General features: G+C 38.2%; 1 gene segment (V, D, J or C); it reads left to right on the forward strand.

Annotated features, from left to right (window-relative positions):
* The first annotated feature begins 615 nt into the window (after nt 1–615).
* Nucleotides 616–13,275, forward strand: LOC127186588 (Ig heavy chain V region 1-72-like). The segment is given in 3 exon segments: nt 616–667; nt 750–1,174; nt 13,258–13,275. Coding segments are annotated over 3 exon segments (489 nt in total).
* The last annotated feature ends 268 nt before the right edge of the window (nt 13,276–13,543 follow it).

Consider the following 13,543-nt stretch of genomic DNA (forward strand, 5'->3'; position numbering starts at 1 on the left):
TGAAAAATTCTGCTATGTTGTAAGTATACCATGTTTTTCATAATCATTTGTTGATAGATATGTAGTTTGTTACATTTTCGTGCTTGTAGATAGTTCTGTATAAATAACCATTTCATTGCACATATTTTTGAGGCATATTCATTCTTGGTCATTTGTGTAAAATTTTAGTGTGCAACCTGATAGCAAAGCAAGTATTAATTTGTGTATATGAAAGATTACCAATTTTCATAACTTAGGAGTTTTGAAATTTCTTGTTACAATTATCCTCATCACAACCACCACTAATTATTTTGTCACGAAGAACAGTAGATGTCTCAGAATAGGATTCTATTTTAAATGGAGAGATTAGGCCTGAATGTCATATTCACAAGATCTACACAGGTCTCAGGGATGGTTATTCCCTGATGGGATCAGGATTTGGAACTCAGCTTCCTGCTGTGTGACCCAGGTGTCCTCTACCTCCTACCTCTTCAGCTGTGGGATGTCCTTATATAGGAAGTACCATGCTCATGAATATGAAAATCATGTGAGTCTGTGGTGATAAAGACAGGGATGTGCACACCCCACAACAACATATGATCATTGTCCTCTAGTCAGTAGCTCAGTACACAGGACCTAACTATGGTATGGAGCTGGATCATTCTCTTCCTGGTGGCAGCAGCTACAGGTAAAGACTCCCAAGTGCCAGACTTGAGGAGGGGTCTTACACTCAGGTGACAATGACATCTCCTCTGCCTTTCACTCCACAGTTGTCCACTCCCAGGTCCAGCTGCAGCAGTCTGGGGCTGAGGTGAAGAGACCTGGAGCCTCAGTGAAGTTGTCCTGCAAGGCTTCTGGCTACACCTTCACCAGCTACGTTATATACTGGGTGAAACAGAGCCCTGCACAGGGCCTGGAGTGGGTTGGATATATTGATCCTGAATATGGCACTACTCGCTACAATGAGAAGTTCCAGGATAAAGCCACACTGACTGCAGACAAATCCTTCAGCAAAGCCTACATTCAGCTCAGCAGCCTGACATCTGAGGACTCTGCAGTCTATTACTGTGTGAGAGACACAGTGTTGCAACCACATCCTGAGTGTGTCAGAAACCCTGGAGGATCAGGAAGCTGCCCAGGGACTGATAAGACAGAGACCATTAAGCTTAATGTTTATTTAGAAATAGTCATTCTGGTCAGGAAGTTGTCTCCTGTGCCAATATGTTCCAGACTCAGCTATTAAAAACAAGGAATTCCCGAAATTTGTGGATAAATGGATTGAGATAAAAATGATCATAATGAGTGTGTTAACCCAGAAGCAGAAAGATTCAAATGGTATATACTCACTCATATCTGCATACTAGCCCAAGGGGCATGTCCCATGAAAGCCTTCACTTACCAGGAAACTGGGACAGAGGGGAGGACATCTTATTGGGACTCTAGATGAGAAAAGCATGGGAGAATAGCAAAGCAGAAGGATCCAGAGTGTCCTAGAAACCTACAAGTAGAACATTATGATAGGCAGATTTAGGCCCAGGGGTCCCACTCAAACTAAGGCACCAACCAAGAACAATACAGGTGGTAAACTTTAAACCCCTACCCAGATCTAGACAATGGACAGAACATTCTCCACAGTTGAGTGGAGAGTGCAGTATGACTTTCACACGAACTCTGGTGCCTCATATTTGACCATGTCCCCTGGAGGGAGAGACCTGGTGGCACTCAAAGGAAGGATAGCAGGTTATCAAGAAGAGACTTGATACCCTATGAGCATATACAGAGGGAGGAAATGCCCCACAGGAACAGGCATAGGGGAGGGGAATAAGGGGAAATGGGAGGGAGGGAAGAATGGGAGGATACAAGGGATGGGATAACCATTGAGATGTAACAAGAATAAATTAATAAAAAATTAAAAAAAATAGAAATAGTCATTCTGAGTATCCCTGTGTCTGTCATTTCAATCTTATAGGGGCACCTTTCCTAAAGGACAACTGGCACTATGGTGATGCTGATTCAGGTAACATTGACAACGTGTTTCTATAGTATAACCAGTGTTTAGTTTTGTTTTTTAAATGACATAAAATTTCAAATACCAATTTTGTATATCAATAAGTAATCACTTTCTGTTTAATTCATGAATGCAACAGAGAAACAGAAAACCAGACAATTAACATGCTACATATAATTTTTCTGGTTCAAATACTTAATATATTTTGACTAAACAATTTTGAATTGTAGATCCCAAGTATATACTATGTACTGAAAATGGAGACTAGTGCTTTCCCATTATCACCCCCTCTACCCATTATAGCGTCGAGCAGTCAGAAAAACACTCTTCATTCCAGGATTTCCTCTTCCTGATGCTCCATGGAACTTAAGTCACCTAGCATTTGTCTTCAGGTACCTTGATTATCTCACTTAGTGTAACTTACCCAGGTCCATGCAATCTACTCACAGCATAGCATTTTCTTCACATCAAGGTCACCGAGCAGTATTTTGATAAATTATCATTTTCTTTATACATTCCTTCTTCAACACTGTGGTTAGTTTCTCCTTAACCACTTTTACTACATCTTTTTCATTTTATACCTGTATACATGTGATTTCATCATATTAAACAGGTACACTGATCACTAACTGCTGGATTTCTGCAGCCCCCGAAGCCTCTCAACTTCATAATGATGTAAAGTGATGCTGAGTGATAATGCTCCCAAAGTATGCCATACTTGACCAGTTCTTACAAGTGAATACTGCCTGTGGAATGATTACTTTTTAACAAGCCAAAAAGGACAAACTTGAGGGCTGGAGAGATGGCTAAGTGGTTAATAACACTGGTTTCTCATGTATAGGTCCTGAGTTCAATTCACAGTGACCACATGGTGGCTCACAACCATCTATATTTTTATCTGATGTCCTGTACTGTCATACAGTCATACATGCAAATACACAGATAAATCAATATTTAAACAAAGTACAAACTGTGGCAATACATTCTATGTGAATAACTTTTAAATCTCAGAGACTGATAACTGTTGCTGGAGTAATGTGAATAAACTATACTATGAATTGAGCAAACAAAACCTCATTTCATAGCCAATTTTATTCATGTAAAAAGAAGAAAGAAAAAAGAAAATCAAAGCCAGGTTGTTGGAAGGGTTCCCCATAATTCTCCTATGAAATCTTATTTTATACCTTTAAATAAAGGTATAAATACATGTGTACATAAAAAAGCTATTTTCGTAGGTATGTAATCTTATAGGTTGTCTATGTCCCAAAGTATGGATCTGCACACATGAGCATCTCTGTAGAACTAATTCATGCTGGGTTATTATTTAAGTGAAATAAGAGAAATATGAACTTGGGAGAGATAAATAGGGGTGGTTCTGGGAAGTGGTTGGAGAAGGTTGAAGGAGAATGTGAGTATGTATCATTTATATACATATAAATATATATATATTGAAATTTTCCAAAACATTGTTTAACAAAACCTATGATGGGCATACCTGTATTGAGTAATTTTTTAATGCCCAAGTATATATGATCACACTAATTTAAAACTAAGGAATTAAAAACATTTGAAACCAAGGTCATGATATCAGTGAGAATATGTCTTTCTAACCATGGGTTACTCTACACAAAACTACTGGGGCAGGACTACAGATTGGCTTCAGAGGGAAGAGAACCATGGGTAGGGCATCTCTGTGACAAACTGGAGATCTAAGGGAGTGTAGGCTTCTAGGAGGATATGGGAGGGGCTCTAGGGGAGGCTCCTAGTAGCAAGGGTCATGGAGGCTGAAAAGGACATCCTCTAACTAGACACAACTCCTAGTAAAGGGAAGGGAACACCAACCCACCCACAAAAGCTTCAACTCTGTCTTTACCTTGCCTACAAGTTGTGCATGAATAAAGATAAAGCAAAAATAGAGGGAATGTCATACATATGCCTGGCCCAAGCTGAGACCCACCACGGAGAAGACACCCAACCCCTTGCACTAATAATGATGCTAGGCTTGCACACAGAAGCCAAGCATAGCTATCCTCTGAGAGGCTCCACCCAGGAGCTGTTCAAATATGATGCTGAGACTCACAGTCAAACATTAAGCAAAGATTAGGAAGTCTTATGGAAAAGTGTGGTGAGGATAAAAGGACCTAGAAGTTAAAGGAGATCCATAACAAGACCAACATAGCCAACTCACCAGGGCTAAGAGGGCCTTGTGAAGTATGAAGTGCCAATGAAGTAATATACATAGAATGGACCTAGGCAACTTGGTCTTCATATGGGTCTCCTAGTGGGGAAGGGAAGTTCCTCTGACATGCATTCTATTTTCTGCATTTCTATCAATTCCCTCTGGTATGGCTGCCTCTCCGGACCATGAGGGAAGAGGGCATGTTCCGTCCTAATGGGGCTGATATGCTAGTGGGGTTTCCCCTTTTTTGAGGGAGAGAAAAAGGGGGAAGAAGGAGGGAGGTTGAGACTCGAAGGAGAGGAGGGAGATGTATATGATCTGGATGTAAAGTGAATAAATAATCCAAAAAAATATTTTTAAAACAATTGTTTTTATTTTTCTCTACTGGCAAGTGTAATTGTGGTGTGCATATTTACTACATTCCTATTATTCTTTCGTTAGTTCAAGAACATGAAGGCAGACATATTTCCATAACTATTTTGAGTAATTAATAAATTTTACATTTTAAATTTAGTTCTTTTGGAAGTCATCATACTAATTTCCATAGTACTTACACTATTTACCCTCCCAACAACAATGAATAAAGGGTCCTCTTTATACACATTGCCACCATTTCCTGTCATTCATTTTCTAGATATTATTCACTTTCCCTGGGTCCAGATTAAATCTCAGGTTATAATTAATTTGGCTTCATTTGAATACTTTTAATTAAGTATTGAGTACTTTTAATGCTTACTATAAAACAGGAGAAAATCTTTTTTCACTATATATTTGATCAATATTTGTAGCTAGGATCTAATATAAACTAAAACTTTAGCCCAAATAATATCAGCAAAGAGAAAAATTAACAGAGAACAGATGGTTCTCTGAAGAGGAAACATAGATGGACAAAACATATATGAACCAAAGAGCAATATCCATACTTATCAGAGGGAAGAATATGAAGTGTGTCTTAACTCCATCTCAATTCAGGAAGAATGGTATTCTTCACAAAAATAAATGTCATATCTGGTGAAGATAAAAAGAAAAGAAATTGTTATACACTGCTGGTAGGGAGGTGAACTGGCTTATTCAAAATAAAACATTGGAGGTTATTACATAAATATAATAAACAATTTCATAACTTTGTTACTGCTACCTGTCCCATCCATTTCATCCCTGCATTCTGTAAAAATAACTGCAGCCTCTATTGTTTCGACCTGTGCGCTGATGATATAGCAGGAAGACATGCAAATTTTATATTATACATATTACATTAAAATACTTTTATAGTTCATTTTTATGATTGAGGTGTTTACAGAAACATTGACAAAATATAAAGTACTGTCATATTTTTATATAATTCAATAACTTAATGTGCATTAAAAAACAGTTCTTGGTACTTTATTACTTTTAAATCATGCCATTAGCTGAATCTCTTATTTAGTTCAATTAATGCTTCTTTTCTAATTTCCTTCCTATTTTTTTATTCTAAAGAACAATAAAGTTGAATGATCAGTGAGGCATTTTTATAGAACCAGACACTAAACACTAAGAATAGCACTATCAAAAGGTTAAAGGCAAATGTATTTGTGCTTAAAGTATTGATTAGTTCTTTTTACCTGTGTACAGAATGGCCTGAATACATTTAAATAAACCAATGGAAGACTATAGTTTAAATATACCCATTGAATTGAAAATAAATAAAAGCTTATGATCTATAAGTTAATGTATGGAACAATAAAAATCAAATGTCATTTTCTGTAATTTGTATTTAAACCACAAATTTACTCAACCTGAAACTATCATGGTTACACATAGGTATTTAGTCTTTCTTGTTCTCTTTTATATAAGATATTCTGTAACCACATGTAAATTTATTTTATACACACACATACACACACACACATACACACACACACATACACACACACAGCTAGATATGAGGGGAATTGTGTTTTTATCCTTTCAGAGATTGTATATCTGCACACAATATTATATAGTCTATATTCATCCATTCTCCTACAACCTTTGTAATTTATTTTTCTTCAGACATGAACAATATTTTCCCATTATATCTACTTCATACACATTTTGATTGATTTGTTGTTGACCAACTAGGTTTATTTTAAATTTTTCTTTTAGTAAACAGTAGCAATAAACATCGAGGTGCAAATATCTCTAGATAAGGTATGGAGTACTTTGGATATAACCCAGGAGAAAGATAGCAGGGTAATATTATATGTTAGTTCTAGTTTTCATTTTCTGAGAAATCTCCAAACTGGTTTCAATATAATAGTTGCATTTATTTTCACGACCACCAACTGTAATTCCTGCTTTCTCCCCACACCATCCACCAATATTTGTCAGACTTGCTGATAGCAGCCACTCTTAAAGGCTAAGGTAACATCTCAAAGTGGTTTTAATTTGAGTCATCATGATGGCTTGATATATTGATGACATTTAAAGATATTTTTTGGTCATGTGTGGTTTTTCTTTTCCTCAAAGGTGTGTATCCAGGTCATCTTTCGATGTATTGAGTTGAGCTTATATTTCCTGACGTTTAATTTCTTTTGTTGTTGTTGTTTGGTTTATTGGTTAGGGTTTTGGTTGGTTGGTTGTTTATTTATTTATTTATTTATTTATTTATTTATTTATTTATTTGGAGAATATTGAGACTGAGTTTTTCTGTGTAGCCTTGGCTGTCCTGGACTCACTTTGTGCACCAGGCTAGCCTCAAAATCACACCAATTCAACTGCCATTGCCTCCAGAGTGCTGGGATTAAAGGCATGTGCCACCACACTGAATTTGCCATTTATTTTCTGTTATCTGCTGTAAATTCTAGATCTTAGCCCTTGTCTTATATTAAGCCAATAAAACTTACTCCCATTCTATATTGTGCCTCTTTGATCAGCTGAAATCCTTGTTTCCATGATGCCCTCCAGTCCTTCTGACTCTTGCACTCTTTCTCCCTCCTTTCTGCAGATTTGCTATTTAGGACAGACTGTGCGAAGATGTCTCAATTTCTGCACATGTCTAGTCATTAGTCTCTGTACTGATGTCCATCGATTGAATGAGAGAGTTTCTTTCATGATATCTGAGCAAACCATTGATCTATGAGTACAGGAAAAAGTCACTAGAAGTCATGTGTTTTTGTTTGTTTTTCAGCTATTTTCTTCAGGAGAATAGAAGTATTTGGTTTTTCCTTAAGCCATTGGCCTCTTCATTCTCATGTTCTTGGCCATGAGAGCAGTGACAACATAATTGTTTTCCATCTCATGGAGTGGTCTTTAAAGCTAACCAGATATTGGTTGGATATTCCCACAAGTTTTGTGACAGTATTGAATTAGCTCATGTTGCAGGCAAGTCACAACTGACATCCTAGTGATCATAGCTGGATGGCATTATCTTTCTACTCAGGTAGCATAGCGTCTTCTGGAACTGTAAATACTATTCAGTAGTGGTGAAGGCTCTAGACAGGCACCAGCAGCTCATCTTATCCATGTTCAGTAAGCTGTGTGGGTATTGCTTGCAGCTAAAGGAACTTATTGTCAGTTTCTGAGGGTAACCAATAGCCTTAGCAATAGACTGAGTTGCATGAGATTTCTTTGGCCTGTGAATTGATTAGTATAGGCTACTCACAGATCTGTATGATTTATTTGGTTCTGAGACATGTCCAGTTGTGGCTCCATCTTGCCTGTTATATGTAATTCCATTTAGATTCCTTTCATCAGTGTGTTTGTGTGTGTGTGTGTGTGTGTGTGTGTGTATGTATATAAATAAGCAAGTTATCCTTTATTATGTTTTCATATGAACTCTCAATTTGTTTTTAGATTTATTTTCCCTCCCCATATAGCCTCCATCAATCCTTCTATCTCAATCCCTGTTTGTCTTCTTGTTCCATTGCACCCCCCATACATAACTCTGTTTTCTACTTCCCTTCCCCAGGGAGATTCATCCCACAACCCTAGTCCTTTATGCTATACCTAATCTCTCTGACTACATGGAATATAACCTACATACATAGCCTTAACAGTAAACATCTTTATATAAGTAAATTTATTAAATATTTAGCCTCTAGAATGTGGGTGACCTCATTTGGGATGATTCTTTTCCTAAATACATCCATACACTTACCTTCACTCACACACACACACACACACACACACACACACACACACACACACAAGAATTCTACATAAGCCATGCTCTTTGTTCAATTTCCTACTGTCTTCTTCAAGGATCATGAGTAGCAACTCCTGGATTTATCCCTCCTCTCCTTAGAGTCCAGAAAAACCCTCTTTTATGAGATTTGCTGTCTGCTGTGACTCTCTCATCAAAAGGAGCCAAGAAGCATTGAAGAGAAGGGAAAAAGCAAGGAAGGGGAGGGGAGCTCAGGCCATTGGGCTCCTCAGCTCCTCAGCTCACCTAAAATTACACTTCTGTAGGAGATGAAACACTGAAAAAGGAGTGGATCTGCTGCTCCTAAGATCCTTTGCTAAGGTGGGGATACTGTCTCCTAGGAGATACAATGTCTTTGCTGAAGATGCTTCCTCTTAGAGCTGTGTGGTTCCTGAGCCCCCATGTCTCAGGATGCTTTTCCATTGAGATGCCTTTTCATCCAGAGCTATGTGGGTCTTAAGTAGTTTCTGAGTCTCATGTACCCGTCCACCTGATCAGGAAGGACAGAAATCCTACTTCAATCTTCTCTCAAATCCTACTGAATCTACCTCAGGTTCTTCTGGCTATTTATATCATCTCCTATTCCCAGAAGTCCAAGAGGCAACCAACACTAAAAGTCATAGGATCAGGAATTTCTAATGCCCAAGCATCCCCAAAGAGTCAATTTACTAGACTTTGGTGATCTTTAAATGGCCAGACACTCAAAATAAATAATGTTACATGGTTTATCAGCTGTAGGAGTTTCTGGTGACATTTTAGGGTCACTAATATATGCATCTGCAAATCAAACTACTTTGACTTCTCCATTTCCTATTTCTTTTCACTTGACCTTCTTCATTATCCCAATGTTCTAGATAAGATTTCAAGTACATAATTAACAAGGTATACAGAGAATGGCCAATGTTGCCTTCTTCCTGACTTTAAAGAAATGCTTTAAATTTCTCTACATTCAGGTTGATATTGAAGACTGTTGTCAAACCCATTATTAGTGACCACCATGACACCTCTCATATTACCTGGGCACTCCTGAGACATTTTTCTAGTATGAGTCTAAGGGTTATAAATTTCTTTTTTAATTTTATTTTATTAATTTATTCATATTTCATCTCAGTGATTATCCCCTCCCTTGTATCCTCCCATTCCTCCCTCACTCCCATTTTCCTCTAACTCCCCTCCCCTATGACTGTGACTGAGGGGGGCTTCTTCCCCCTGTATATGCTCATAGGGTATCAAGTCTAATGAGTTATCATCCTACATACCTGCAAAGTGACCTATACATATATTTCTTACACAGAAATAGAAAGAACAAAAAAGTGCCATTGATAAACTATTTCCAAGACTTGGCTAGAGATTTGTTTCCTGGACATTTGATTCTGTTAAACAAGTGAATCAGACTTGTACTTATTATTCTCCATTCTCATTATTACCTATGGTACAGATCCGATTGTCTACACACCTCAAAATCCTGAGCCACCATCACCCTGCCTCACTCTCACGATAGTCTGTTCCATCAAGAACAGGTATGACTATCTCTATGACAGGAGCATGGTCTATACCAACATGATTTTTACTACAAAGTGAGTGATGAATGGATTTCTGTCCTCTCACCTCTTAAGTCTAAGATACTCACCTACTCTGGACATTTTATTATCTGGATCTCTATTGACTATTGTTAGTTAAATATTTATAATGATGATGGATTTTATTAGTCATCAGCTCAAGATACCCAGATAAAGGGAGCATGAATTGAACCATTGCTTCTGTTACACTGGCCTATAGCCCTTCTCTGAGGCATTTTCTTAAGTGGTTATTATAGTAGTAAGATCCCGCTCATTGTGAGTGGTTCCATCCCTGGGCATGTATATCTGGCCTATATAAGAAAATCATCTGACTAGGCCAGGAATTATTGCTCATTAATGGCCTCTCCTTCAGTCCTTGCCTTCACATTCCTGTCTGGAGTTTCTGCTTTCTTTCTTTGGAAAGAATATGATGTATAATGAAACAAATGTTTTCTTCAACGAGTTGCCTTTGGTCATGATGGTCATTACAAAAATAGAGCCAAATCGGAGCAATAACCAGATGTTGTGTTTATCAAATAACAGGGGCTTGGCATGTTTCCTGTGTAGACAATAAGAATAAAGGAAGTCAATTCAGACACTGAGAAGAAGGTGTGAGCGTTGGATTCTTTTTTGTCAAATTGACACAATCTAGAGTCTCCAGAAAGAAAGGAATCACAAATGAGAAAATGTATTCATAAGATTTGCCTACAGGCAAGATCTGGATGCATTTATTGATTAATAATTGATATGGTGCACGATATCCCATTGTGAGTGGAGATACCTATCATAGATTGTTTTGAGGACTCAATGAAAACAGGGTGAACAAGCCCTGGGGAACAAACCATTAGGCAGCACTCCTGCATGGCTTCTGCTTAAGTTCTTTCCTCATGTTTCTGCCCTGCTTCCCTCATTGATGCAGTATGACATGAAAGTTATAAGATAAAGTAAATCTTTTTCTTCAAAATTGATTTTATTTATGCTGTTTTTATAGGAATCAAAATCTAAGTCTTCCCTGCCTCCCTGTTAGCATCTTTACCTGGCAATCAGGTTTCAGTTGTGCAGAGTGAGGCCTGATGTCTCTGTATTCCATTCTGTTAATCAAAGCTGTTCTTGTCAGGACTCTTGTGCATTTTATCACAATTGTCCAAACAAGTAAGAAGTGCTCTACCTTAGACTTGGAGTACAGTCTCAGAGAAACCATAAGCTTCTGACAGAAACATTTTTAAACAGTGACTTGCTTAAACTAGGCTGAAGTACAGTGCAGATGGTCACCTATGGCCTTTCATGACAGGAATGTTCAGGAAGAGATAGAAGTGTGTATTCAAGAGGCAGTTTCTCCTGTATTTATTATGAGTTCACCTAATTATCAGTATTCTTGTATCTTATTCTATATGGTTCCTTTGCCCTGATTTCATTGTTTGTTTTACAGTAAGTCTTATAAATGAAAAGAGTGATGAGAGTTGCAGAAACATGGTGTTTAATGTTCCCATTTTCTCAATGATTTTGAACTAAGTTGAGAATATTTGTCCTGTAATTTTTTGATTGCTTGATCTTGTTACCTTTTTGTTCAGTTACAGCAAAGTGTGATAAGTTAGTACCCTCACAAATTACTTTCTCCTAGAGATTACTAAATTGATACAATATTATCAGTGTATCTCATTCCTAAGATATGAGGTTGAAAGAATTATACAGTTCATGTACAGTTTTCAGTAAATATATTCTCATCCCACTAGACTATATATCTAAAGGAACTATTCCTGGGAGAGAATGTCAAAGTACATGCAAGCTTGTAATAAATTCTCTCCATTAATGTCTATGAAGAGAAAGCCACTCTGTTGCCTCATCACCATGTTTTGTAGTGTCTAGAATTGTGAGGCTTCATAGTGCAAGCTCAAATTCTGTGTCCTTGATCTGCTTGAGCACTACTCAAAACCAATACTCTGGAGTTCCATGGTAGAAGCAGAGACCCAGATAAGCGTAACCCTGCTGTAGGAGGGAAGCAGGTCAACAGGTGGTGCTCACAGCACACACATGCAGAGACCAGAAGGTCAGGTACAAACAGATCCAGCAAAGGAGGTTACAGACTCCATCAGGATTTCCTCCTCTCACTGAACCACATGTAACACAGTTAACCAAATAAACCCTCAAGAGACCATTCCCTAATGAGTTGTAATGTTTTCCTGCAAAGACCCAAAGCAGATACGACTATAGATATCTAACGTTGTATTTTTTTAACCTAAGTCACTCTCTTGGGAATATCACAGAAGTATAAATGCCACAATCTACAGGATCATTTTTTTCACCCCAAACACATTGCCCTCATAGTGGATTACATTACTCAGTTGAAAAATTATGAAGCAAAAATGGGAATAGGGATTCCTCAAGACCCAACTATTGCACTCTTTGGAATATACCCAGAAGATGCTCAACCATGTTCACAGCAGCCTTATTCATAATAACCAGAACATGGAAACAGCCTAAGTGTCCATCAGTAGAAGAATGGATAAAGAAACTGTGGTACATATACACTATGGAATACTACTCAGCTATTAAAAACAAGGAATTCCCGAAATTTGTGGATAAATGGATTGAGCTAGAAATGATCATAATGAGAGATTTAACCCAGAAGCAGAAAGACTTAAATGGTATATACTCACTGATAACTGCATACTAGCCCCAGGGGCATGTCCCAGGAAAGCTTTCACTTACCAGGAAACTGGGACAGAGGGGAGGACATCCTATTGGGATTCTAGATGAGAGAAGCATGGGAGAATACCAAAGTAGAAGGATACAGAGGGTCCTAGAAACCTACAAGTAGAACATTATGATAGGCAGATTTGGGCCCAGGGGTCCTGCTCAAACTAAGGCACCAGCCAAGGACAAAACACGCGGTAAACTTTAAACCCTACCCAGATCTAGCCAATGATCAGAACATTCTCCACAGTTGAGTGGAGAGTGGGATATGTCTTTCTCACTTACTCTGGTGCCTCACATTTGACCATATCCCCTGGAGGGGGAGACCAGGTGGCACTCAGAGGAAGGACAGCAGGTTGCCAAGAAAAGACTTGATACCCTATGAGCATATACAGGGGGAGATAATCCCCCTCAAGAACAGTCATAGGGGAGGGGAATAATGGGAAAATGGGAGGGAGGGAAGAATGGGAGGCAGAGGAGACTACCTTTGAATTTTCAGATGCTCCCAGTCAATGACCAACACTGAACACAGACTACATAGTCATGGAATTTGAACTCAGATGAGATTTTCTTATTGCACTTTTAAAAGAGCAAGAGATAAACTCTGTGTGAAAGGGAATGTTTAAAAGGGAAGTTGAATAGGTATGACAGTTTCCTGAATTCTTTGTGTTTGCAGGTACCCAACGTGAAGTGAAGGCTGGAGGTGGAGTCTGGAGGTGGTTTAGTGATATTTTCAGGATCCACAAAACTCTCTTGTAAATCTACTGGATCCATATCAGGCAGAATTGACAAGCACTAGATGAAGAAAACTCAAAAGAGGGGTCTAGCGTATGCCTCAATGACTGCTAATTCCAATAGTGGGTGTTAACAGATTCACCCTCTGCACCAATGATTACCAGAACACTGTGTATCTGCAAGGAAGAAATCTGAGAACAAAGGACACTGACATAGACTACTGTGCA

This window comes from Acomys russatus, unplaced genomic scaffold, assembly GCF_903995435.1.
Source record: "Acomys russatus unplaced genomic scaffold, mAcoRus1.1, whole genome shotgun sequence".
In the NCBI taxonomy this organism is placed as follows: domain Eukaryota; kingdom Metazoa; phylum Chordata; class Mammalia; order Rodentia; family Muridae; genus Acomys; species Acomys russatus.